At 54.4% G+C, this 24,140-nt stretch overlaps 10 protein-coding genes across 10 annotated transcripts; 7 read left to right on the top strand and 3 right to left on the bottom strand.

Annotated features, from left to right (window-relative positions):
- The first annotated feature begins 110 nt into the window (after positions 1–110).
- On the top strand, positions 111–1,621 carry IWZ02DRAFT_422205 (fungal cellulose binding domain-containing protein). Its single transcript, XM_066765857.1, has 3 exons — positions 111–490; positions 560–916; positions 1,009–1,621. The coding sequence occupies exons 1-3, from the start codon at positions 433–435 to the stop codon at positions 1,290–1,292; spliced, it is 699 nt and encodes a 232-aa protein (XP_066621027.1). The 5' UTR covers positions 111–432; the 3' UTR covers positions 1,293–1,621.
- Positions 1,622–2,560: 939 nt separating this feature from the next.
- On the top strand, positions 2,561–3,764 carry IWZ02DRAFT_521981 (uncharacterized protein; the record flags this gene model as incomplete). Its single annotated transcript, XM_066770813.1, has 5 exons — positions 2,561–2,842; positions 2,907–3,148; positions 3,243–3,423; positions 3,494–3,526; positions 3,588–3,764. 5 exons carry the CDS (start codon positions 2,561–2,563, stop codon positions 3,762–3,764), a joined length of 915 nt encoding a protein of 304 aa, XP_066621026.1.
- Positions 3,765–4,179: 415 nt separating this feature from the next.
- Positions 4,180–6,185, bottom strand: IWZ02DRAFT_491820 (uncharacterized protein; the record flags this gene model as incomplete). Its single annotated transcript, XM_066769786.1, has 7 exons — positions 4,180–4,743; positions 4,847–5,058; positions 5,142–5,173; positions 5,232–5,288; positions 5,343–5,777; positions 5,863–5,971; positions 6,020–6,185. 7 exons carry the CDS (start codon positions 6,183–6,185, stop codon positions 4,180–4,182), a joined length of 1,575 nt encoding a protein of 524 aa, XP_066621025.1.
- Positions 6,186–7,930: 1,745 nt separating this feature from the next.
- Positions 7,931–9,057, top strand: IWZ02DRAFT_307935 (intermembrane space protein). Its single transcript, XM_066764009.1, has 3 exons — positions 7,931–8,287; positions 8,347–8,704; positions 8,752–9,057. The coding sequence occupies exons 1-3, from the start codon at positions 8,077–8,079 to the stop codon at positions 9,047–9,049; spliced, it is 867 nt and encodes a 288-aa protein (XP_066621024.1). The 5' UTR covers positions 7,931–8,076; the 3' UTR covers positions 9,050–9,057.
- Positions 9,058–9,544: 487 nt separating this feature from the next.
- On the top strand, positions 9,545–10,596 carry IWZ02DRAFT_470462 (uncharacterized protein; the record flags this gene model as incomplete). Its single annotated transcript, XM_066768801.1, has 3 exons — positions 9,545–9,595; positions 10,103–10,518; positions 10,563–10,596. The coding sequence occupies 3 exons, from the start codon at positions 9,545–9,547 to the stop codon at positions 10,594–10,596; spliced, it is 501 nt and encodes a 166-aa protein (XP_066621023.1).
- An 867-nt stretch (positions 10,597–11,463) lies between these two features.
- IWZ02DRAFT_491817 (glycoside hydrolase) lies at positions 11,464–13,678 on the top strand (the record flags this gene model as incomplete). The annotated part of the gene is made up of 2 exons (XM_066769785.1): positions 11,464–11,500; positions 11,547–13,678. The coding sequence occupies 2 exons, from the start codon at positions 11,464–11,466 to the stop codon at positions 13,676–13,678; spliced, it is 2,169 nt and encodes a 722-aa protein (XP_066621022.1).
- Positions 13,679–14,572: 894 nt separating this feature from the next.
- On the top strand, positions 14,573–15,661 carry IWZ02DRAFT_455476 (uncharacterized protein). The gene has a single exon (XM_066767793.1). It carries the CDS (start codon positions 14,676–14,678, stop codon positions 15,501–15,503), a length of 828 nt encoding a protein of 275 aa, XP_066621021.1. The 5' UTR covers positions 14,573–14,675; the 3' UTR covers positions 15,504–15,661.
- Positions 15,662–15,839: 178 nt separating this feature from the next.
- On the bottom strand, positions 15,840–17,077 carry IWZ02DRAFT_491816 (uncharacterized protein; the record flags this gene model as incomplete). The annotated part of the gene is made up of 6 exons (XM_066769784.1): positions 15,840–15,932; positions 15,982–16,028; positions 16,083–16,245; positions 16,304–16,490; positions 16,539–16,753; positions 16,811–17,077. The coding sequence occupies 6 exons, from the start codon at positions 17,075–17,077 to the stop codon at positions 15,840–15,842; spliced, it is 972 nt and encodes a 323-aa protein (XP_066621020.1).
- A 705-nt stretch (positions 17,078–17,782) lies between these two features.
- IWZ02DRAFT_434391 (uncharacterized protein) lies at positions 17,783–18,766 on the top strand (the record flags this gene model as incomplete). Its single annotated transcript, XM_066766358.1, has 2 exons — positions 17,783–18,151; positions 18,278–18,766. The coding sequence occupies 2 exons, from the start codon at positions 17,783–17,785 to the stop codon at positions 18,764–18,766; spliced, it is 858 nt and encodes a 285-aa protein (XP_066621019.1).
- Positions 18,767–19,444: 678 nt separating this feature from the next.
- On the bottom strand, positions 19,445–21,005 carry IWZ02DRAFT_455474 (uncharacterized protein). The gene is made up of 5 exons (XM_066767792.1): positions 20,721–21,005; positions 20,446–20,663; positions 20,028–20,378; positions 19,933–19,968; positions 19,445–19,856 (listed from the first exon to the last, which is right to left on the bottom strand). Exons 3-5 carry the CDS (start codon positions 20,267–20,269, stop codon positions 19,685–19,687), a joined length of 450 nt encoding a protein of 149 aa, XP_066621018.1. The 5' UTR covers positions 20,270–20,378; positions 20,446–20,663; positions 20,721–21,005; the 3' UTR covers positions 19,445–19,684.
- Positions 21,006–24,140: the final 3,135 nt, after the last annotated feature.

Here is a 24,140-nt window from a genome sequence, read left to right as displayed (position 1 = left end):
TGCGCTTAACGCTCGATAGAGGTAGTCGAGCTCCACTCCTCGCACTGAGCGAAGCCGGCTCGGACGCAGCGATTGGATCTCCCTCGAAATCACTGCGCTTCGCTCCGAGACTTGAATCTTCGCTTGGACGGGCGGCAAGCAAGCGTCATTGCCGTCTATCCGTTCCGCGCTCCCAACAAGGCTGATGGCAAAGGGAGCATGGTCGAGGTGGATCTCAGGGCGTCGACATTCATGCAGTGGGCTCAAGCGCCGGAAGGGAATGGGGATTTGGATGATGGTATAAAGGAGAAGCGACGCCCACACCCAATTTGAGCTTGCCAGTGCTGGTCACGCGTTTCTCATTCGCCTTGCTTCTGCCATTCTCTCTGCTCGCCATCTCGCGATCCACTCTTTGTCTGTCTCATCTTCGAGCACATCATTCACATTTTCACCATGAAGTTTGCCACCACGTTTGCCCTGCTGGGCGCCGCCGGACTGAGCAGTGCTCACTGTACGTCGATTGAAGCCTCCCAACACCAACTAAACCGAAAACCCCTGCTTCCTAACACACACACCACAGACACATTTCCGTCGCTCATCGCCAACGGAAACACGACGGAAGAATGGCAATACGTGCGCATGACGGCCAACCACTACAGCCACGGGCCCGTCACGGACGTGACGTCCAAGGACATCCGCTGCTGGACCGACAGCACCGTCGACCACACGGCCGAAACCTACAGCGTCGCCGCCGGCTCCAAGGTCGGCTTCTCCGTCGACCCGGACATCAGCCACCCGGGCCCGCTGCAGTTCTACATGGCCAAGGTGCCCGAGGGCAAGACGGCCGCGAATTGGGATGGCGATGGGCAGGCGTGGTTCAAAATTTTTGGCCAGGGGCCTACGATCGATTCGACTGGCTTGAGTTGGCCGAGCTCTGGTATGCTTCTTCTCCCTTTTCTCTCCGTTTTTCATTTCTTCATTCTTCACCGGCGATTCGATCGCGCTGACGCACGCGCTCCCACCACACAGGCAAAAAGCAAGTCGACGTCACGCTGCCGACCTCGCTGCCCAACGGCCAATACCTGCTGCGCGCCGAGCACATAGCGCTGCACGGCGCGGGCAGCGAGGGCGGCGCGCAGTTCTACATCGCCTGCGCCCAGCTCAAGGTCACGGGCGGTGGCAACGGCGAACCCTCGCCCAAGGTCGCGCTGCCCGGCGCGTACAAGGCCACTGACCCGGGTATCTTGATTAACATTTACTACCCTGTCCCGGAAAACTACACGCTGCCTGGCCCGCCTGTGTGGAGTGGTTGAGTGCGCTGATTGCGGAGGTAGTGTGGGTGTGGAAGGGGACGACGGGTGGGTGCTTGTGGTGGGGATAGGGGTAGTGGGAGAGCGGGTGGTGCGGGTTGAGTGGAAGTGGAGGAGTTTGAGATTCTTGCAGACATGTACTGCGCCGTTTTGCACACGTCTTTTGGCTTTCTCACCCTTCTCTGCTTGCTGTCCGCCGCATGAATGCTCCCGGGTGCTGTCGGGCGTGCCACAATGGCCATGAATGTTCCTGAGATAAGTGATGACATGCTTGGAAGAATGGTAATGGCGGTGCGATGGATGAGAGACTTTGTGGTGTAAAACTTGCAAGTGACTTCTGAAAGTTGAAGTGATTCATGGGGCCATGGCATAATTGTCAATTCCTGCACCTGCTCTTTTGTGATCCGCAACTGCTATACCGTGGTCCACTTCAATCGACTACCTATGTCAGCCACCTGGTCCAAGAATTCTAGACATCCGCCGGATGATCCTTGCGCAGCATCTCTTCCGATTCCAATTCCTCAGTTCTCATCTCCGCGATCCAGGTCTCGATGTGATCCAGTTCGCCCAGAGAGTTGGAAAAGTTGTTGACAAAGGATTCCTTTTATGATTTTTCTTCAAAATGACATCAGACAGCTCCTCCAAGGACACCTGAAACGAGTCCCGCTCCTCGAGCAGCGCCTCATGTGATCGAGAGGTGACGTAGAGCGAGGTGTCTCCTCCTCCTCCTTCTCCTTCTTCTTGTTCACCGGCTCAGCATCTAGAGCCTGCTTCTGCGCCTGCGAATTTGTGAGCGGTTTTCGCTGCTGTTGGTTACAAGATTGTACATTGTGCTTTGTGACGGTGCACTCACTTATCCTGAGCTTGTCGTTGGTCTTGCGTTGAGGAATCTGGATCGGGGCGCGCTTTATTAGTAAAGTGTTTCTGTGACCAGAGCGTCGAAGAAAGTACCTTTTCTCCGGGCTCCGTCTTGATGTCGGTCATTGACTCCTTCTTGATGTAGGTGGCTCGCTCGCCGGAAGGACCAGGCGCTTTGGACGGCATTTTGAGAGAGGTTGAGAGTCGGAGGAGATGTTAAGCAGCTAGTTGAGGCACCACTCGGGAGGTGAATGTGAATCGTTAACACACAATGTTGTGTCGACACTAATAAACGCCGAGACAATGATTGCTCCAATTTCGCACTCACTAAGCTAAACTCGCACTCTGCAATTCAAAATTGTGCTTGCAACTTCAACATCACGTTACTTCGTCACGTTGTGTAGGCCACCGCCATGCGCCTCACCCTTCTCACCTTGGCCCTACTGGTCATGCTATTACCACACCTTTCAACTTCATGCTTCGGCCAAGGCAATCTCGAGTGCGGTAACACACGCGGAACGGGTCAAATCAACGAGTATAAACTGGACGGTGGCGGAGCGGCGCTCAACATTGACCGCTTCAGAGCCAACTGGACACACAGCCGAAAGCTGGAAGGGCGCAATGGCGTGACACACATCTGCCCGCAGTACTTTGTCGTCCCGGTGTATGCGTTCTACTTTGGTGACTACATTTCGGTATGTATTCCCAACTCTTCTCGAGGAAAAAAAGGTTCTCAGCTGATGCGCAAAATTTGTGCAGCACAAGCAAGTCGCTGGTGCTATCCAGCACCTGAAGCAGTCGTTCCTCCAGCTGGATATTCCCATTTTCTTTGTGTTGAGGCGCATTGAGTTTATCGATGATGCGTATCTGGCCGATCATGTCGATCACCTGCAGATGGTGGATGAGACGCGTGTGGGCGGCTTTCAGACGCTGAATGTGTATTTTGTCAAGACGCTGCGCGCATCGCATTGGGGTGGACGTCCCGGCATGAAGCTTCATGGGTAAGTCAAACCGCGTATCTCGACGGCGGGTGTCAAGAAGAATGAAGGCACTCACCGCTCACCGCACCCTCTACATCTCACTGACGCAAAACAGCATGACGACGATGCCCTTCGACGGCTCCCAATGGCCCCTCAATCAGGAGCAGCGCAGAGAAGACATGATTGTGCTCGACTACCGCATCGCAACGGGCGAGCTCATGCCCAAAGTCGGTCTGAACGCCATCGTCCACGAAGCCGGCCACTGGCTGGGCTTGTACCATCAGTACCACAGCGGCGTGAATCTCCCAAATCAAATCCCAATACATAGCGCTCCGTTTGGCTAACTGACGTCTTGTCTTGTGCCAGTGTGATCCGAATAAGGAGAGCGGTGGTGATTTTGTATGTGACTCCCGGATATGGAGCCTCCCTGTTCTGACACACGTTTGTTTGTTCTTCTTAGGTCTCTGATACTCCACCAAGCGCATTTCCCATGTACGACTGTCCCCCTCGCGCCATCTACTCGTGCGGTTCCGCCGGCGCCTTCGACGAGCCGGTCGACACGTTGAACTACATGGACTCGACTCCGAACGACTGTCAGGTGCACTTCACCTCAGGCCAGCAGAGCAGAATGCGGTGAGTCCTGCACCATCCTCACGAGGTATTTTGATCTGAGGTTGACTGACGGGTGGGCGGCGGTAGCGCTAGCTTTTGCTTGTATAGGTACGGCACTGAGTTTGACGGAAACCCGGAAATCTTAAAAGTTCCTGATTTTCTGAAGAATTCTGGTGGGTTTGAAATTACCGTACGCTGATGGCAATGTTTGTTCGTGCACAATGAGGCACTTCATTTGCGAGGCCGAAGCTCTGAAAAGGGGACGAGAGAAGAGTTGGAAACGTTCTTAATGCGACGTCAGGGGAGCATTCATGCAGTTTTCCGCGCGTGGATCGATTGGACAAGGGTGAATAAGGTGATGGAAAAGTTTTGGAAAATGCTAGGTAGGTATCCACGATGCAAATCCAGTCATTTCAGCCACGTTCAGCGCGCAAAACCGCCTACAAAAGCGTCACCAGCAATGCCTCCGACGCCTTGATCTCGACATCCACCGCACCGCCCTCCACATTTAGCGTCAAAGTGTCGCTACGCGTCGTCGACGGCAGCCCATTTCCCTCAGTCAACCACTGCTGCCCCGCCCACGAAATCTCCGTCGCAGGCGCATTCCCACTTGGTCCCGTCAAGCGCTGCACCCTGACACTCTTCACGCCGTCCCCCAAGCCTTCCAACGAGACCGTCTGGCTAGGCCGCTGCCCCTGCACCGTAGTGCCGTTCCAGAGGAGCAGATCCACCAGCGCCACTTTGCGCAGCGCGTCGCCGGAGTAGCCAGCGTACGCGGTGACGTCTTCGCTTGTGGTGACGAGCTCCGCGACGCGCAGCTCGCCGTCGCGCCCGATGAAGTCGGCGACGAAAATGTCGCCGTAGAAACCGCCGAGCACGCGGGCGGGGTGGTCTGTGTTGTTGGTGGGCGAGGCGTAGGGGCTAGAAGAGGCGTTGACGGTGGCGGGTTGGAAGCTGGAGAAGGGGTAGTCGATGCCGAGTTGCATCGAGGCTTGCTTGACGCCCTGTAACGAGAATGGGGTGTCAGTCGTGCCGCTGAGTCTCTCAGGACGGAGGGAGGAGGAGAAATGGGAGTGTTGATCAGTCAATCTACGGGGCATCACTCACGAGCGTCATTGCGTAAAGCAGCCAGTCCACTGTCCACAGCGACGCTCCAAGGCCAGCATTCAGCTCGTAGTCTCCAGACCCGCCATCACCCAGAGCGCTGCCAACTTCGCCAAAGATGATGGGAATACTGTTGCCGTTGGTCTCGAGAGTGCTAATGGCCTGGGAGAATTCCGCCATGCGAGTCTTGGTGAATGTGTGGTTCATCAGGATGTCTATCATCTCTGTCAGCCGTCAACGTTCTCCAGCATCGCCTGGCTTCTCCGAGCGACCAGGAGAGAGGGAGGCGGAAATTGACCTTGCAAAATGCCACCATCGATGGATTGATAGCTGTCGAGTGTCAGCAACCTACGAGTGATGAAGGGATCTGGAAGATGCGACAACTTACTAGTGCTGCGAGACAGCCTTGACAGTCGAATTGTCAAGTGAGTCTAACACCTCAGTCCTGCTTCGGAGTCAGTACAATCTTATATATGAAACTTCGAAATCAAACACTGACGAGCTCCACTCAGACGACGCCTTATTCGCAAGCGTCAAGCCATGGAATTGCGCTCCCTCAACCCCATCAAGTCCCGTGCCCGCCAAAACCGCGCGCGCCCACTGATCCCACTCGTCCAAATATGCCTGCGGGCTCCACGACGCATTCCGATCATCATAGTTGACCGTGTGGTACCAATTCGGCTCGTTTCCAATTTCAAACGCATCGAATGAGCCGGCGGGCATGGCGGCGAGGCCCGCCCGCGCAAACTCGACGGCATTGGTCTGGTTGTTGCGCGCGAACGGCAGCTGCAGGACCCAGCTGACGGAGGACAGGGCGCGCAGGCCGTCGAGCCACCGCTGGCCTAGCGTGAAGTGTGAGTGTAGTGTGTGCGTTTCGGTTGTGTTGTCGTAGCGCACGGCGGGCTCCTGGTTGGGGTCGAAGAGGGCGTTGTCTCTATGCGGGGCCACGAACAAGGTCAGAGGAGGCGGCTGATGAGTGGATAGGTACATGGATTTTCAGAAGAGGGGGACAAACTCACAGAGACGTCCCGCCCACGCGAATGTTGACGGGCGCTCCGGTCCTCTTGGCGAAGCCAGAAAGGATGTTTTGCGTCCACTGGTTTGTCGAAGAGCCGATTTGCCCACTAACTGCTGGCTGTTAGTGGAGAGAGGAGGAGACGGGGATCGAACACTGACGCGCATAGTGCTGAAAGCTAGTACTCTCGATACCAAATCCTACAAACGCCTGATCAACGACATCAGAAGCATTGCCCGGCACGGTACTGGGCACCACGATGCTCAAGCACTGCGACAGCGGCAGCGCAGACAGCGAAGCAACAGAAACACGGCGGACAAATGGCATACTCGGGCAGCAGCAGCTCTCCTTCGTCAACGATGACCCAACAACTAGCCATCATCCTCTCACAGAGCGCCCGCTATATACCTCCATCGCTCTTTGCAGTCGTACAGACCGCTTCATCGCGCCGCGTACGCTTTTCTCAAACGATTCCAAGCATAGAACGGGCAGGAGTGCCGAAGGATTTCGGTAGGCTGTGAGGTATCGATCGCCGTGGGGGAGCATGTGCGTGCACAGTTTTTGGCCCCAACAGACCACCACGCGTCATTGCGCTGCACAAAGGAGAGACCGATAGGGCTGAGAGGAGGAGCCGAGCACCGCCAGGAGCAGCGCTTTGTTCGTGAAGAAAGCGAGTTGGGTGCGAAAATGAGCAGTGATTCGCCATTGAGGCGACGTTTGTGAGAAGCGCAAAAAGTTGCCCGGTCTACGACGTGAGCGAGGTTGGCGGCTACACTTCGATGCCATCAATCGTCTTGGTTGATTTCGAGCTGGCATGTATTGCGCGCTGTCAAATGGCAGTGCCAAAGCCTTTCGCGAGAGCAAAGCGTCCAGCCCTTTGAAGGCAATAACGCGCCTCATTTTCTTGACCACTGCCCAGCCAAGCTGAGATCAAGCGACCCGTTCGGCCTCTGTCACAGCAGCAGCAAAAATCACCTTTCCTTCTCGGACACTTTGACAAAAACAACAGCACTCACCATCACGCCCATCAGCCAACGCATCAACCACCACCACCACCACGACGAGCGCCGCAACCGCGTTTCCACGTTGAAAAACAGAGAGGGAGGGCAGCAACCGGCGCTAGCTAGCAAGCAAACGTCATGCATGATTAGCCGCATCACAAAGGGGAAATGACAGTGCCGCCGCCAACTCCAGACAGGTACCCGCGTTTTGACACGGTTTCAGCGCAACGCAGCCGGAAGACAGGTGTAGCAGCAGCAGCAGCAGCAGAGGCATTCCCCTACAGCGGCCCGCTTCATGTCAAACTAAACGCCTCACCGCGTCAACTCCGCTTGGGTTCACTCTTACTTAGCTGCCGTGCCCAGCGGCCTAATGGATGGGAAGACATGGAGCTATCCATTCCTTCCATACGTCCACCTGAGCGACGGCGACCCCTTTCGACTCAGGTTTTGGCCCCCGCAAATCAATCGAATCGAACCCTGGCTGGCTGGCTGGCTGGCTGGCTGGTTGGCCCCCGGCCATCCATCAATCCATCGACCCATGGAATCACGCTCATGCCAGCCACAGCCAGGGTGCAACACCACCTAGGTAATCTCACGGCGGTGTCGATCATCTTCATTCCGTAATTAGCAACGCTCATCTGGCCTTAGCTGCCTGCTTGGGCCGTCATTGCTGCTACTGCTGTTAACGTTGCTCAAGTGACTTATGGAATCTGCGGAAGTTGATATGTACCTGAACTGCTGTAAGTTCAGTATGAGTCTGGAAAGACAATTGGGCTGGGTCGAGTGAATTCAAGGAAGGCATTGCCAGCGTTGTTGCGAGACTGACGGCGAAGATTGCTGGTGGTGGGTATTTGTCGACATTGAGAGACGAGGGAGTATTCAGAAGTGATGATGGGCGAATAAGAAGGTAGTCCAGTCGTGGGCAGGTGGGGGGACGGTATCAATGATGTCCAGTGTGGAGTTGGTGATGGATGACGAAAGGTGGAGCAGACGGCGGCAGCAGGAACGCAGCTACAGCCGCGCGGGTACGGCTAGAATTTCCCTTTTGCTGACAAAACGTTGCCGACAAAAGTCCATGAGATAATCCATCGGTCAAACCACCAGCACCGACATCACGCCCCAGAGGCACACGTCGCCCCCATCGACCATCTACAGCTTGCCATCGACCCCCAAAGCTCGCCTTTCTCCATTACTCCATCTAGCGTCTCGGTCCCGCCATGTTTCGCCCCGCAACACGCGCCGCCCTCCAATCCGCCGCGCGCTCGCAGCGTCCTCTTGCTCGAGCTCCGAGCGCGACAAGGTTCCTGAGCACCGCACCGCCCACGCAAAAGTCGAGAAGCTGGAAAAGCTCGTTTGTGCGCTGGGGTCTTGCCATTGGCGCCGTCTACTACTACAACACGAGCAATGTCTTTGCGGACCAGCCCGAGTGTAAGAACTAGGCAAGACCCTGTCTTCCAAACGCCGCTAACCATTGAACGGCATGACAGACACCACGTTAGCCCAGAATGAGCAGGAAAGCGAGCAACTGCCCACCATCGAAGCCATCGCTGCCGAAAAGCGCGCAAAACTCGCCAAGGCACAGGCGATAGCGGCCCAGGAAAAGCAAAAGGCCGCCGCGCAAGCGCAGACTGACAATGCTGCGGCAGGTGGCTCGCCGGAAGCTCTCGAGGAAGAGGCGGGTCAACAGGGCGCATTCAACCCGGAGACCGGCGAGATCAATTGGGACTGCCCGTGTTTGGGAGGCATGGCCCACGGCCCCTGCGGAGAGGAGTTCAAGGCTGCCTTTAGCTGCTTTGTCTACTCAAAGGAGGAGCCCAAGGGCGTCGAGTGTATTGACAAGTTCAAGTATGATGGTCCGAGGTGTTGCGGTATTTTTGACTGACGAATCGCAGGGGCATGCAAGACTGCTTTAGGAAGTACCCCGAAATCTACGGCGAGGAGCTCGACGACGACGACGACGACGTGACCAAGGATGGAGCTGACGCGCCCGTGGCTCAAGAATCCAAGACTTCCGAGTCCAACTCGGCAACACCAAATGAGCGCGCAGAAAAGACATCGCAGGACAGGCCTACACTGTCGCCCGAGGAGATCCAGGCCAAGCGCCAACGCGCCCAGGCGTCGGCAAAGAGCGAGGCGGAGAAGAATGCGACAGCTGATGGAGTGCCGCAGCCTTGGCACAGTAGCAAATGAGCGGAAGATTTCTTCTCAAGACATTGTATTCTTGGCGCGTTCAGCGAGTGCAAAAGGGGTCGCGTGGCAGCAGAAGAGGGCCTTAAGGGGCTGTACTAGAATCAACTGTATAGTAGACGTAAAAGCTAGAGGAGCGAGTGGGGTAGCTAATGTAAAGGTTTGAGCATTACATGTAAACAAGTGGAGAAGAGGAAATCCGATGTGGATAGACATGGAGAATGAATGGAAGTGACATGAGAAAGACGGGACTGGACGGGACGGGGGAGACGCGGGCGGGCGTGCACTGGGCAATGACGTCAGCAGCAGCGGGTTCCAAGGCACTGTGCTGCATCGTCCAGTCTCGATCACCTCAGCTTCCCTTTCCCTTTCGCTTTCCCTTTCCCTTTCCTTTTCCCTTTCCGCTCCCTCCCTTTCATCGTCGTGTGACTTTTGCATCCTCTCTCATCTACCTACCTTCTCAACAAACAACCATCTCTCGTCAACACATCCTCCACCATGTCCTACGCAGACGTTGCCGCCAGTGGTCCCAAGCAGTCGCCCCAAGACGTAAGTCCCCATCCGCGGTCAACCCTGCAACGCGCGCTTGTCGAGACTGACCCCTCCGCAGGCGTAAGTACCGCGTGTTTCCTTTCCTCTCTGCGGCATCGCGATGAGCCCGTCACGTCGCAACGGGGTTGGCAACACCGCCAGATGGACTGGGCTGCTCTGCTGGGGGCCATGGAGATCTTCGCGCACAAAGCGGGCCGCATAATGCCCACTTCTTCGCCCCTGCTGTCGTGGTCTTGCGTCGCGCATTATCCAAGTTGCGTCCGCTCGCGTCGCACCTGACTCCCCTTGGGCAGCAGCAGTCTTTTTTTTTTTTTTTTTTTTTTTTTTTCCCCTTGATGGAAAATGTCTGCGCCTGTCCAGTCAATCTGACGGCCGTCCGCCATGGCAGCCCTCCAGATCCCCCAGGCTCATCCGTGGGACCTGTTTCCCTCCTCGTTGCGACGCGTCTCCTTGACCGAAGACATTCTTGAAGAACTCGTGAGAATACAAAGTCTGACTCCAAAGCGAAAACGCAGGCGGGCCCCTCCTGTCCCTTCAGTCCACAACACCGATGACTCGACCCACTCGCTGGTCGATGTCGACACGCCCCACGTTGCGTCCGTCCCCTCCGACTTTGAGTCTCAGCCGGTAAAGACCGAGACCCAGCTCGAGCGCCTCGAGCGTGAGGCCGTCATTCGCGAGGAGGCCAAGGCCAAGGAAGAAAAGGCAAAGGCCAAGGCGAAGAAGGGTGGCCGTCGTCTCCGCGAGAACGCCGACAACCCGGTCGTCATTGGAAATGCCGTCACCATTGGCGTCGTCGGTGCCGCTCTTGGCTTTGGTGCATACAAGAAATACAATGCTGGCGAGCTGAATTGGAAGCTTGCTGGTGCTTGGGCCGGTGCCGTTGGTCTTTTTGGCGTTGCCGAATACTACCTTTCCAAGTATGTCTGTTTTGCATTTCTCATGGACCTCGCTAACAATCCAGATTTCTCTTCACGAAATACCCCCCGAAGAACTAGGCGAGATTGGCACAGCCACGTGGAGGCGTCTGGAGTTTTTAGTGTCCTCGATTCTCATCTCTGTGGCTGGGAGTGCCTCTTACTGGCTCTTTTTCGATTGCGCCGGACATGTACCACGACTTTTTAATACCACTCTACTGAATCTTAGCTCTGAATGCGTTTCCCTGATTCTTGACCAAGTGTCGCATCGGCCTAGATTGTTACATTTTTGTAGTGTGGACGTCAAGGTGGAAACGGTGTTTACCTTGGGCTGCATCCACAGTGAGTTGTTCCTGGATCCCACTTTTGCACCACTACTGATATTGAGGCTGAATCCACAACCGAACCATTGCAGGGGTACACCGTTTGAATTTTTGATGGGAAAGGGTATTGAGAGTGTCCCCCTGCTCTGCCCTTGTTCGTGCTCGTAGCTGTTCAAAGCTCCGCAACCCCGCTATTACGCTATAGCACCTCCACCTTATCTTGAATGCTGCCTCAACCTAGATCTTCCCCGCCTACACCCCTCATCTGATTTAACTCGTCAATACAGCGCGTTTGCAAATCTTCAGGGTTACATTGCCGCGGTGCCTGAGCGCCTCCAGGTCGGGAATGGCCACGCGGCAGGGATATCATGCGAACGCAACCTGTTTTCGTCGATAACAATGGCAGCCCAAACAATGGCAGCCCAGTCGGATCTCTGCCGCATGACGCCAGCGACTGAGGGGATCTTTCGAAAACCCCGAATCACACATACAACCTTCCCAAATCGGAATTGCCTTGAGTCTCTGTTGACGTCTGCAAGATGTAACCATTAAAGTACTTATGCCCGCATATCTCTCGAATTGGTCCCCGCTCTCATCATCTTGAGATTGGATGGTGAACTTGGGCATGCGGCGTACGATACTTTTGCCATTGATTGGCATTGGTAAGGATTGCAATCGCGAATTTGTATTCTCACTAACAATATACAGCCTCTGCGCGGCTCTTGACCGTACCTTCCACCCCTTTCGAAGCCACAGATGGAACGATTTCGCTCACCACCATCAAAAGCATCATTGTAGACAGTCGTCACTCAAATGCGACGGACACTGCTGGCCAAACACTAATTCCTCCGACACTTTGGGAATTCGCCGAGACTTTTGCAAGTGATCTCCAGACCTCACTGGATCAATCGAGCGTCTCTGTCATTGCAGGTACCTCATCGACCGCGGGCTCCATTTTCCTCACTCTCGATGACTCGATTGCGTTTCTTGATGCTGCTGAACGCCACACTTCCGAAGGCTACTCGCTCTCTGTGACTTCCAGCGGCATCACCATTGCCGGCGCAAGCCCTCTCGGAGCGTGGTGGGGCACTCGAAGCCTGATCCAAGCAGCCGTACTAGGAGATGGAACCATCAAAACTGGAACCGCGACAGATGCTCCCGGGTGGGCTACCCGGGGTGTCATGCTCGACGGCGGACGCCAGTATTACCCTGCAGACTTCATCGTCGAAATTTGCTCGTACCTCAGCTTCTTCAAGCAAAACACGTTCCACCTGCACCTGAGCGACAACCTGAATAGCGCGTACCTGAACAATTCCGAATACGAAATGGGCTTGTACGCAGCCTTTCGTCTCGACTCGGACGACGATGCCGTCGCTGGTCTGAACCGTCGGAAGAACGAATCGTACACGCGGAGTGTGTTTGACGACATGCAAGAACGATGTGCCCAGCGAGGCGTGACCATAATTCCAGAGATCGAAATGCCTGGCCACTCGCTCGTCATTACGCAATGGAAGCCGGAACTGGCGCTCAGCACCGACTACAGCATGCTCAACATCAGCTACCCCGACACGATCCCCACGGTAAAGACGATGTGGCGGACGTTTCTGCCTTGGTTCCAGTCCAAGACAGTGCACATTGGGGCTGACGAGTACGACTCTAAACTCGCCGACGACTACAACTACTTTGTCAGCGAGATGGACGCCTTCATCCAAGCCGAATCTGGATATACCAAGAAGATGCGGATATGGGGCACGTTTCCGCCCAAGGACAATTACACCAACATATCGACCGACGTGTCGATCCAGCACTGGGAGTTCTTTGAAGACAACCCGCTCTTCGACTACGTTGCCAACAATTACTCGGTTCTCAACTCGGACGACGCCTTTTACATTGTCGGCAAGTACAGCGGAAGCTACCCACAGACGCTCAACGCGACGCGCATTTTCCACGGCGACCCATCGGTGGCGAGCGGCGGGCCCTTTGCTCCGCACATCTTTGACATCAACAACGCAACGAACAATCCTCCACGCAGCGAGCCGCTCGTCCTCGGCCACGTCGCCGCGCAATGGAACGACTACGGGCGCAACGCGACGACCGTGACCGAGGCGTACTACGCCTGGCGCGACCTGCTGCCCGCGCTGGCCGACAAGCAGTGGGGCGGCTCCCTCAACTACGAGGAGTACATTTCCGTCTTTGAGACGTTGCACGCTGCCATCCCCGGCCAGAATCTAGATCGCAGCGTCGAGTCGTGCTCGTCTACCATACTCGAGTACGACTTTGAAAAAGCGACCGTCGGCTCGGTGCCGGACGTCTCGGGCAACGCGTACGACGCCCACACCGACTGCGGTGTCAAAGGCGACGCGCTTGTTCTCGACGGCACGTGTGCGCTGCGCACGCCACTCGGCAGTAAAGGACGCAACTACACTTTGAGCTTCGTCGTCAAGCCCAGCGGCAACACCGACTCTGACAGCCTGCCGCCCCTCTTCGCCGGCACCGACTCCTCGCTCCTAGTCGGCGGGTCCGCAAACGTCACGCTGCTGGCCAACGGCAACCTGTTCGCGCTCAATTACAGTTTCCCGCTCGACACGTGGACGAAGGCGCAGCTGGTGGGGCGCGGCAATCAGACGTTTTTGGATGTGTGCGCGGAAGATGGGAATGAAGGGTGGGCGCGCCACGAGTTCTTGACCGTGATTGGGATTTTGGGCCAGAGCTTTGTGTGGAGAGGCGTCGCGGTTGAGGCGCCGATCCAGCGCGTGGGAGGAGAGGGAGTGAGAGAGGGAGAAGGGAAGGGCTTTGTGGGGAGGCTGAAGGGCGTGCGGTTGAGCGATGAGGCGGATTGAGATGAAAGGTTGGTGGTTAGTTCTGACTGTCTGAGCCATCTCGGGCTGGCAGGCGTTTGAATGGATGGACGGGATGCATGCTCCCTCGATCTCCGCAGTCACTTACTTACTTACTCCTTGATCCCCCGATTTTCTTGTCCTCTCAACCTACCCACGCACCCTTTATTTACGCGCACATCCCCTCCATACCTCGACGAACCAAAGCGAAGTCGAATAAAAAAGTTCAACAAGGCATCTTTCCCTCCCATCGCATCCGGCATATTTTGTGTGCCGCGCTCTTCTTTGTCCTTCCCATTGTCTGGAACACCCACCACACCACACCCATTCGACCCGTGCGCACACACCACACGCTTGTCCGCTCGCTCGCTCGCTGCCGTGCAAACGACAAAGAAAAAGGTCAGATTGAAATGAGAGGAGTGGAGGTATGTCTTTCTTTCTTTCTTTCTTACTCTCATCACTCCCATCCAACCCAACCTCTCCTTTCCTCTCCTCCACCCCAACCGTTCCCTCCCATAGCCACAACCAACCAACCACTCACCCACCAACTCACCAACTCACAACCATGACACCAGTTCCCTCCTCGCACAACACCCACGCTAAAACCCCCTCCGCCATACAAATGCACCACACCCACCAACGCCGCCGCTTAGCCCGCGACGCCAACGACCCGCTAATAACGCCTCTGCACCGCAGCACGCGTCCGGTTAATCAGCCTCCTCGCCGCCAACCCTCCCCCTTTTCTCACTCTTCCAATTCTTCCTCTTCTCCTGGCGTTTCGCCGCGTTATAGCTATGGCTACGGCAACGGCTATGGCTATGGTCGTGCTGCGGGCGCCAGGTCGCCGTATTTTCGCCCTAGTGGCGAGGGCGGTGCGGTTGGTGAACAGCGGCGGGGCACGGGGTTGGGGTCGGGGTTGAGTGTTCGGGGGATAGGGACGGGGATAGGTAGGGGGAGGGGTGTGAGTAGGGGGGTAGGAAGGGGAGGCGGAAGGGGAGGCATGGGGAATGTGTGGATTGCCCCAGCTCTAAGGGAGAGAGAGGCGAGGAGGCAGAGAAGTGAAATGGGGCTGAGTCCGACACCAACGCCGATGCCGAGGGCGAGGGCGAGGTCGAGTTTGAGGGTGGAGAGTGTTGCTGCTGCTGCTGCTGCTGCTGCTGGGGCTGATGGTGTGAGGAGAGAAGAGTTGGGAGGCGGTGAAGAGATTGTAAAGGGGGGGGAGCACGACCACCACAACACCTCAACCACGAAAACAACCACAACTCCAAATCCAGCGCACCAACAATCGCACCCTACCACCCCTCCTTCTCCTTGTCCTCCTCCTCAACCATCAACCAAACCCACCACAGCACCACCGCAACCACAACCACACCCATCGTCCCACCGACATAAACCCACCAACAACACCCTCCTAGCATCACTAACCCACGAAATCCACACGAGAACCCTCGCCGCACACGTGCATGCGCGCCGCGGCGAGCGCGACAAATGGCTGCGCAATCGCGACGCGCTGGCGTGGTTGAGGGCGAGAGTTGAGGCGTTGGGTGACGAAGGGGTGGAGAAGAGTGATGGGGGTGGTGATGCAGGGCAAGATCAGGGGAGAGAAATACAGGGAGGGAAAGAACCAGAGGGCAGGGAAGATGGCGAGTGGGAAGAAGTGGAAGTGTCTTCGTCGTTTGGAGGGGGTTGCGAAGGGAGAGATGGCGGTGGCGATGGAGGAAGATTCAGGGATGGAGAGAGGGCGGAAGAGGCAGAGGTAGAGGCGGATCCGTACATGTGCGGTGATGCGGCGAGCGAGGTGGAGGATTTGCTGGATTGGGATTTGTAGGGGCAGTATTTGGGGATAGGGATGACGGGAAGGGTGTATCGGACTTGTTGTCTAGTTGTCTCTTTTAGTCAATCGTTCTTCATCGACTTTGGACTCATCTCCTCCATTCCGTACTTCCGTGAATCAAAGGGACGATATCACTCCGTTCGAACATTGGCAGATACTTTCTGGCAACCTCTGTGGTTGAGCCATGATTTTCCGTCCCTATCCACCCTCTCATATCATGTCTTCTTCAAAATGCCCGTAGTCATCTCTTGACTATGTTCCATGTCACCGCCTCCTTGTTCCTCCAGACACACTGGACCGTCAATTGTCAGTCGAATTCAACTTCCCTGACTAGACACCGCGGCTGGGCCCTGGTCGGGCTCTTTCGGAGCAGACGGGGGAGGCGAAGACGGCGTGTTGTGTCGCATCAACCAGAACATGTTCCTCGTTCAAAGTCAGCGAAGTGCGTTCGAAAGCGCCAAGGGGAACTCACTTCATCCTTGCAACTTGGCCTGGAGTGAAAGACTCCATACATTGGTCCTAGGACAGTGTTAGAACACAGAAGTGTTTTTAAAAGCTCTTTTGAAGGGAGACTTGCGGGAACGATATCCATCACGTTCGTGATGAGGTTGTTCGGAAACATGTCTTCGGGACAGGTGCGTATGATCGTGCCCTCCGGGAAGCACTCTGAGATGCCATCGGCTTGCGGCGGGGTATCCTCGACATGGTCGCCGCCGTTGACGAAGTCCGGATCGCACTGTTTCGGTACGTACGTCAGGAAAAATTCGGGTTCTGGAAACTTGACCGTCACTTACGCCGTTGAAGTAGATGTGCTCCAGCCCCATCCAGTGGCCCACCTCGTGGAGCAACGTCTTTCCCATTTCAGCTTTGTAGTTACTGAAGAGTGAGAAGCCGGGCAGAGCGCGTATGGAGATGACGACGCCATCCTTGTAGAGAGGAGCGCGGTTCCAAGTCATGTCGGGCATCGGTAGCGTAGATGACCTACACTGTCAGCTCGAGCTTCTTAAAAGCTTCCACAGTCTCTCTTACCCAAAGATGTTGTGTCGCCCCTCGATAGTCTCGGTGAAAAAGACGTTGAGCGCAGAATATGATCCTCTGTGGAATTTTTTGATCATTTCTGACTTGTCATATCCTTTGGCAAATACGCGCTCTGCGTACACAGTCATCTCGACCAATTTGAAGTCGATGCCGAGAGGCTGGAAGAAGTCCTTCAGGATGGAGAATTGCTTGAAGTATGTCGCATCCTGGGGCCTGTCAGTGACTTTTCTTTTGCCGCTTCAAGCAAAGATGGTTCAATTTACCGTGATGAAATCATCCGACCAGTCCCACATGACGTGAAAGTACACTTTGATGAAGGGACGAGATTCGTCGTCGCCCATGGCTTGAACTCCGTCAACTCCAGACGCTCCGTCGGGCGACGACACGGCCTGCTCGTAGGCAATGGCGCGCGCAAGGCCGTCGTAGTACTCCTTCGGAGTATCCTGTGGTGCGCATTTCGTGAACTCGCTTGCCAACAGCGAGCTCGTGAGCAGCGCAATGATAGCAAAGAGATGGGAGAGGAGAATCATGGTGGATCGTACGAAGGTGAATGGAAAGGTGGTGGAGAGGTGTGGAAGAGTGTGAGGGAGAAAGCGTCGACGTGCTTGACGAGGATATTTCCCCACGGCTCATCACAGCTTGTGTCGAAACTGCTGACGACCGTCAGTCTACACTTGGAGGTTAATAACTGATTCCTCAGCGCATCTAACCTAGATCGCTTCCCACCTCGCATCCCAAGTCCGCTGCTCTCTCTTGACCACCTCACCTATCCGAAACTCAAACTCGATACTCACCTTTCCACCTCAGCCGGATTCACGGCCGCTGAGTTCTTTCAAATACTTTAACCAGATCACATCCAAGCTCGCAACTCACCTTCCGCCACCTCACTCACATCAAAGCCCAGCTCTCTCTTTGGAACGCATTTTCAACTTTGCTCTAAGGGAAACACGAGTGCGTCCAAAGGTCCTCCAGATCAAGGTGATTGTCACTTGCAATGGGCTAACACGTCTCGGTGGGCCAGATCATGCCGCACAAATCGAACAACACCAGCACCAAAGTCCATTCGACGCAGGCGAAACCCAGTCAGGCTGCTGCTGAAATGAAACTCTGAGGCGATCCTGCTACAAAGGCAGGCCAGGCCGAGCTGCTCGAGTGCCTGCAGAATGTCACCGCCTCCTACATCGACACTCACCATGTTGTGATTGAAGAAAAGATTTGCGGCTTGGCGAAAGGAGATGCAGGAAGAATCGTTCGGCGCTATCCAAACCTCTATCAAGAAAGATGTTGAGAGGTTGTTGGCACTGCCCGAAAACATGCGCGCTCGAGTCCAATCTAGGCACGACACCCCAAAGAAGGCCTCCGATGCGGCGCCAGTGGATTCGACATCGACCACGACTGAAAAGAGGACACAGAATAAATACAAGCTCATCCAAAAGCACTGGGGCGCTGATGCTGCGGCCTATTATGAATCGCTCGGCTTGCAGCAAAACACGCTTACACATATCGCCTCGATCGCTATCCGAATTGCAGACCAGACGACTGCTCAGACCTACCTCAACGAGCAGGTGCTACTGCGCATGCAAAAGATCAAAGAAGGAAAACCGGTTTGTAATATTCCAAGAGGCCCAAAAATGTCTCATGGCGACGGAAAGACCGCGAAGGATAGGATCTGGGCTTTGTAGAGGGATGGCACACCGCTAAGCACAGTCCTCAATCCTCACTTTCAACAGCTCATCGAGGATTTCAAGCTCCGCGTCTCGAGGTTCGGCGTCTTGAAGGCTGAAGATGACCGTGGAAGCGGCTCGGAAGACTCCGACGAAGCTGAAGTGTGTGACGATGCCGAAGAATCCGATGAGAATGGCGAGGCAGTCACTTTTGGCGCTCATACTGACGTCCAGAATGAGGACAGCATGGAAGTTGACGAAGACGAGGAAGAGGACGAAGAAGGAGAAGACTGGTTTTCGGAACATGATGAGTCTGAAGAAGAGGAGTGGTGCAGCAACCCAGAGCGTGGAGACGACAACAGCGAAGGTAGTTGCGCGCAGTTGACGGCCAAACTAACGGTCATCAGCGAGAATCACCCATCAGGTCTAGCGGCGTTTTGTGAGTCGCCCACAATCACGGAGTCAAATCAGAAATGGGGTAAAATCAGGGCAGTCGACATTTCAGGGGGATTGGGGGACATTTGGCTTGAACTACAAGGGCTTGGAGAGATTTAACCATGTTTGTCATTTCTCCTATGAAAAGGATTGTGGGAGAAGGATACGCATTCTGCGCGGTTCTCACGGCGAAGATGCTTGAAAAGTTTCGAAACAGTGGTCTTGGTTTTTTTTTTTTTTTTTTTTTTTGCGCGCATGATAGAGTAGGGAGAGCATGAACATTCTGCCTGGCCTCATTGGCAAACCGGCAAGCACTGTTGAAAGAAACTGACAACCAAGTAGACCCATCGTGCATGGTCCCTGATGTACTCTCGTCTCCCTCCTTTCATGATGCAAGATTCGGTAAGACTGGTCCTTTGAACTGTATCTCAGCTTCAACCCCCTCTTTTTGGTAATCCTGACATCCAGTGCGCTCGCACCCTCCCAATCACTTGGCGGTATCCAATTCACGAAGCACGAATCAAAATTCAGCAACTATGGAGTCAAACTCTTCTTGTCTCCTCTCTTCCAATAAGTACCGGATTCGAACTTGTGTGTGTCCAACACAAGCTCCTGCGGCCAGGAAAATGCGGATAAGTCAGTCTATTCCAAGGTTCGAGGAAAAAGCCGCTCCATCTCATTGATCTCACCAAACCCCAAGTCCGGGATGCACTTTGCAAGACAAGCAGCTGCTGCAAAAGTTCCAGCCACGCAGATTTCAACAATGATAGGCTCTCAATGTATGTTGCTAAAAGGAGGCCCAGATAAGATTAAACCAGAAGGGTGGCGAGGATATCACAGCGTCCAGGGAGCTGTCCTCCGAAGGGGAGTTATCATACAGCCCGGGAACGGTCTGACGACAACATCATTCCTTTGACATTGGCAGCAAGACAGAGGAAATCTCTTCTCCCACCACGACTTCTTTCAGGACAACGGCGATGCTCCTTCCTGCACACAAGGATGCAGGATTAAGGGCAGTCCGTGCCAGGATGCTGTCGCTTAACAACGCCCTTCATGCTCGACGCAGCGAGCTGATCTAGAAATTCTGAACCTAACCAGCAAAGAAATGGACTTGGTAGTAGAGCAAGCAGAATGACTCACCTTATTGACCTCTTCAACATTTCTTGAGCCGAACTTGGTCCATGGCGACGATAACCTTCGACATGTCGTACTGTTCGAACTGTTTCGTCAGCTTGATGAACCCGTCGCGGGAAACCCACGCGAAAGTGGACGAGCACTTGAAGTACATGTTGCCCGGCTCGAGAATCTCTCCTGTGGCTATCCTGAGTTCGTTAATTGCGTCCAGGTCTCTGATCACGGGCGAAAAATGTTAGAGACTCACTGCATTCCAGCCTTTTCCCCGCCCTCTTTGGTACTTAACCAGTGTTGATCCAGCTCTGACTGCACCCCAGGTGGAGGCCTGCCTTTTCTACTCGCGGCGGGATGGAAGCTTGCCGCTCGACTTTTCCTCGGAATTCGAGCACAAAACCAGGCGCATATCAGGTGTCTGGCCGTCGATGACGTGGATGCTAGTCGCACCATTAAGGCTTTCGTCATCAGCGCACGACTGCGCATTAGACGCATCGTTCAAGGATTAAGCGGCTGCCGAAGTGGCTTTGTTGAGTTCTATCGTGCTCTGAGGAATCATAGTGGTGTCTTTTTTGTGTCGGTTCGGCTTGGCATGCGGTTAACCCTGGACCCTCTTGATCAGAATTGTGCAGTTAAAAGACGTGAAGCTACCTCAAGCGACAAGCTCATACTCTTTCATGACCATGGCTGTGCTTCTAGAGACGAGAGCGAAAACATTCGCGGTCGGTCTTGTTCTTGTGGTCCGCATTAATGAAGGTGTTCATGATTTTTGATTTGACCCATGCCAGGCAGTCTTCGAAAGAGGAAAATTCGCGGGGCGAGAAACCGTGAGCGGGAACTTTCTCTATGACGAACATCGCCCGCTCGTAGGACCAGTGCATTTCGGAATTTGCACATCTTGGTTAGCAGGATGTGAGTGTGCTGAGAGTAAGATGTAATCTCATACCTGTGTTCCCTTACCGAAGGTTGGCTCCAGCATTACCATCGGCTTCCACGGACAGGCCTTGAGCTGATGCTCCCTGAATGGCTTGGAAAGAAAGAAGTTAGGGGAAATGGCTCGGCTAGAGAGGGCTGGCTTGGCTTTAGAGATGGCTGGCTTGGCTTAAGTACGGCTCGATTGGCTTAGCTTGAGTGCGGACTTTTCGGCTTGAAAACGGGTTTCACGGCTATGAACGGCTTTTTCGGTTCGAGAAAAGCTTTTTCAGCTTGAGGGGGGTGTTATAGGCTTGAGGGCGGCTCTTTGGGCTTAGAAACGAGTTTTTTTTGGCGCGAGGATGGCTTGTCTGGCTGAAATGCGGCTCGCTTAGCTTGATGATGGCATGTTCGGCTTAAGTACGGCGTTTTTGGCTCGATGACGGCTTAAAGGGATGATGGTGGAGAGAAGAGTTAGAGGATAGCAGTGGAAGGGAAAGCGGGTCACGATTGTAAACAACGTGAGGAAGACCTGAAGCCTCTTATCAAACAAGCGCTTGTGGAAGAAGCCACACCCAGACCCAGAGCCTTCTAGCTTGACTGCGACCCCTGCCAGCAGCGAACTCCAGCATCTGACCGACAAATATCTGCGCCTGTAATTGGAGCATTCTTCCATCGTACCAGACAAGATGAGGTCTTGGGGAATTTGTACGAGCCAGAGATTTGAGACCAGGAAAGATGCACGGCGGGTTGAGATTGAGATTCTTGTTCGTTCGAGACTGCAAAATGACTGAACTAACACTAAAGCAAGTTTATAACGGCCGAATCATCCTCACGCCCCGTAAAATCGCAAAAGCGGACCAAGAATTACGAATCATCCCGTTCTAAGCTGGCCACCGAGTCTGGAAGACCTCCCATGGTGAAAAAGATTGATCTCAAGAAGTGTACCATTGACCAGGACTCCCAATATGAATTCAGGGATTCCAAATCTGACATCGCAGATGACTTGGACGCCCTGATGCCCCAAAAGAAGTATACCCAAAAGATATCCACCGCAACAAATACTGTGTTCAAAATTAAATCTCTGGTTCAAAGTTAGAGACTCTCCTTCGAACAAAGAGGTCACAGCACTTCGGCGAGAACAAGATGATGCAACTGAGCAAGACAAAATTCGTCGTCAAAGACAAGACAACTAGCGCTTGGGGAACGTTTGAACTGGACCATACAATGACCAGGGCCTAGAAAAGGGGTCACAAGCTTTGAAACGCCACAGGCCTCGCAAGAACTTGACCCTTCAATAGCGACTTCGATACCCTTGATGAACTGAGGAAGCCTGTGGCTATGATTCCTAAACCGAAAAACAAGTCCGTGAAGTACAGATCCGGTTATGTCTAGGTCACGCGCGCTGACTTGGTCAACCTGGCAAAACCAGAACAATCTGACATGTTGAAAAGCAGAGTAAACCCTCACAGGCAAGCCACAGAGTAGAAGTGCCTTCTCTCAGTGGCACTGAAAGCATGTGCGCCAACCGCCGTAGACGCCCTCCCTGTTCGTGCTTACCGCACGCTTGACCATGAAGCCTTCATGTTGTCTTTCACCCGACTCTTGTTTCTTTCTTGAAAGCTGGCTCGACGTCAGTTTGACTTGACGTCGATTTCTTGCGCAGGATTCAAGAGAAATTCCACTGATGGCACTGGAGTTTCCGGCGTCCGCACTGGGGCGAGGAGAGATCTCAGACGAGCCAGGAGCGTGCAAGATGTTTCTGTTGCATGTATTTGTTCTCTCTTCATCCACAGCTTTTTCAGGTCGGGAACTCTGCGGCCTGGTTCCGCGCTGTCATTGTCAGAAGTGTCATTTTGATCAGAGGACCAGCCGGAGAGCTTACAGAACGCTTCCTCCTCTTTTTCAGTTCAGCACGCGATAAGCTATGCCCTCTCCGTCATTTTTCTTCAGGTTCTGATATTCGGGCCAGTGTCTTTTCAAAGCCTGATTGACCGCTTGCACGTCGTCTTCGATCTCGAAGTCTTTCATGAAATCTCAACACAACTGGCACGATCAGCACGCGTGAACTGGCGAAATTTGACAGCCGCACTTGGGTTACGAAGGCAAGGTGCGGCTGGTGTTGAGCGAGGATGAAGCTGGATACCCGTGGTTGATTGCAACGAAGCTGTGCGCCGTGATGTGGTCTACATGTGTGCCTTCATGTTTCCACCAAAGCGTGATGTCAAGAGTGTGTCGTTGGGTTGGTTGGCACCCGTCGCGCCTTAAGTTCAACGCGCCGGGTCTTCTCCTTCCATGAGACGGGTTGCTGCAAATGACAACTAAGCCTTCCGATTTGAGACGCAACGACACTTCCACTCAGCTCCTCCCCTTCCAGCGCCCTTCTCCTCGACCTTGGACTTCGATCACCACTACTCCTACACCTACAACTACGCTGCCAGGCCATCAGCTGCATCTGACACAAATCCAAGCGAAGCCAGAAGCCCTGTCCATCGGCCAAAAAGCCACCTGCTTTCCATGTGCGCTGCAGAACCCAATACACCGAGACCCCAGGCTAGCCCCGTCCTATCGCTAGCCGCTCACTCTACTCTCCCCACGTAAGTTAGAACAAGGCTCCCCTAATCAAAAGCTGTCTTATCATATTAAGCACAGAGCCAATCTGCCGGACAAGTTGCAGCATCCGCTGGCCACCCACACTACTCTTCTCCCGCGTCAGTTGCGACAAAGCTCTCTGACAAAGGAGCGTGAGTGGAGTTGGAGAGGCTAGGGAGCATTCTTCTGTTTGACTAGGCTAGACAGGAGAGGGTTGTGGAGCATTCATGCGGTCTTGGGAGGTGGAAGCAGGAAGCATTGATGGTGGGTTGGGGCTTCTTTGTCATTTTTGTATGTCACCGCTATTGACTGGTCCACCTAGTCAGACCATCCGAAGGACTTTGGATTGCGCCCTGAGAAGAAAGAAATTGCAGGGTATGAAGCCTTGCGCCGCCCGCAAATGCAAGCAGTCCATCCCCTAAACCGGCATCAGACGTTGACTACTCAACCGTCAGCGTCAATCCGTTCTCGCTTCTGGCGACGCACTCACAATTACCTCAACCTCTGCCTCTTCCTCCAGTGCCCACTCCTCCTAACTCTAACCAAAAGTCCTCTTGACACGTTCAACAAGATCCTTGGTCGCCTCCAGCTCGCCCGGCAGCGGATGCTCCCACATCTCCACCAATGCCTCGCGGGTCCTCTTCAAGTCCTCGCGCATCTTGCCATCAAGATCGTCCCTTTTGAGCAAGCGTTCGATGCGTTGCATGGACTCCTTGTGTTCCTTCTCCATGTCCAAGACGTACTTGACCTGCTCCGCCTCGCTCATATTCTGCACCGTCTCGTATTCTTCGGTCGTGAGGCGGGCCAGCGCGCGCTTGGATTCGTCCGAAGCCTCGCCGGACGAGGACTGCGCGGCCGAGGA

This window comes from Phyllosticta citriasiana (genome assembly GCF_038021145.1).
Source record: "Phyllosticta citriasiana strain CBS 120426 chromosome Unknown IWZ02scaffold_9, whole genome shotgun sequence".
Taxonomy (NCBI): domain Eukaryota; kingdom Fungi; phylum Ascomycota; class Dothideomycetes; order Botryosphaeriales; family Phyllostictaceae; genus Phyllosticta; species Phyllosticta citriasiana.
This window is presented reverse-complemented; position numbering and strand designations above follow the sequence as displayed.

What these genes read in the sequence shown, in the direction of transcription:
- IWZ02DRAFT_422205 (XM_066765857.1), top strand. Translation starts at nt 433, where the DNA reads ATGAAGTTTGCCACCACGTTTGCCCTGCTGGGCGCCGCCGGACTGAGC. An exon ending in CGGACTGAGCAGTGCTCACT is followed by an intron (nt 491 to 559) that starts GTACGTCGATTG and finishes CACACACCACAG; the next exon opens with ACACATTTCCGTCGCTCATC. An exon ending in CTTGAGTTGGCCGAGCTCTG is followed by an intron (nt 917 to 1,008) that starts GTATGCTTCTTC and finishes CCCACCACACAG; the next exon opens with GCAAAAAGCAAGTCGACGTC.
- IWZ02DRAFT_307935 (XM_066764009.1), top strand. Translation starts at nt 8,077, where the DNA reads ATGTTTCGCCCCGCAACACGCGCCGCCCTCCAATCCGCCGCGCGCTCG. An exon ending in CTTTGCGGACCAGCCCGAGT is followed by an intron (nt 8,288 to 8,346) that starts GTAAGAACTAGG and finishes ACGGCATGACAG; the next exon opens with ACACCACGTTAGCCCAGAAT. An exon ending in GAGTGTATTGACAAGTTCAA is followed by an intron (nt 8,705 to 8,751) that starts GTATGATGGTCC and finishes GACGAATCGCAG; the next exon opens with GGGCATGCAAGACTGCTTTA.
- IWZ02DRAFT_455476 (XM_066767793.1), top strand. Translation starts at nt 14,676, where the DNA reads ATGGGGAATGTGTGGATTGCCCCAGCTCTAAGGGAGAGAGAGGCGAGG.
- IWZ02DRAFT_455474 (XM_066767792.1), bottom strand. Translation starts at nt 20,269, where the DNA reads ATGCGTCTAATGCGCAGTCGTGCGCTGATGACGAAAGCCTTAATGGTG. An exon ending in GGGGAAAAGGCTGGAATGCA is followed by an intron (nt 19,969 to 20,027) that starts GTGAGTCTCTAA and finishes TAACGAACTCAG; the next exon opens with GATAGCCACAGGAGAGATTC. An exon ending in ATTCTCGAGCCGGGCAACAT is followed by an intron (nt 19,857 to 19,932) that starts GTACTTCAAGTG and finishes CAGTTCGAACAG; the next exon opens with TACGACATGTCGAAGGTTAT.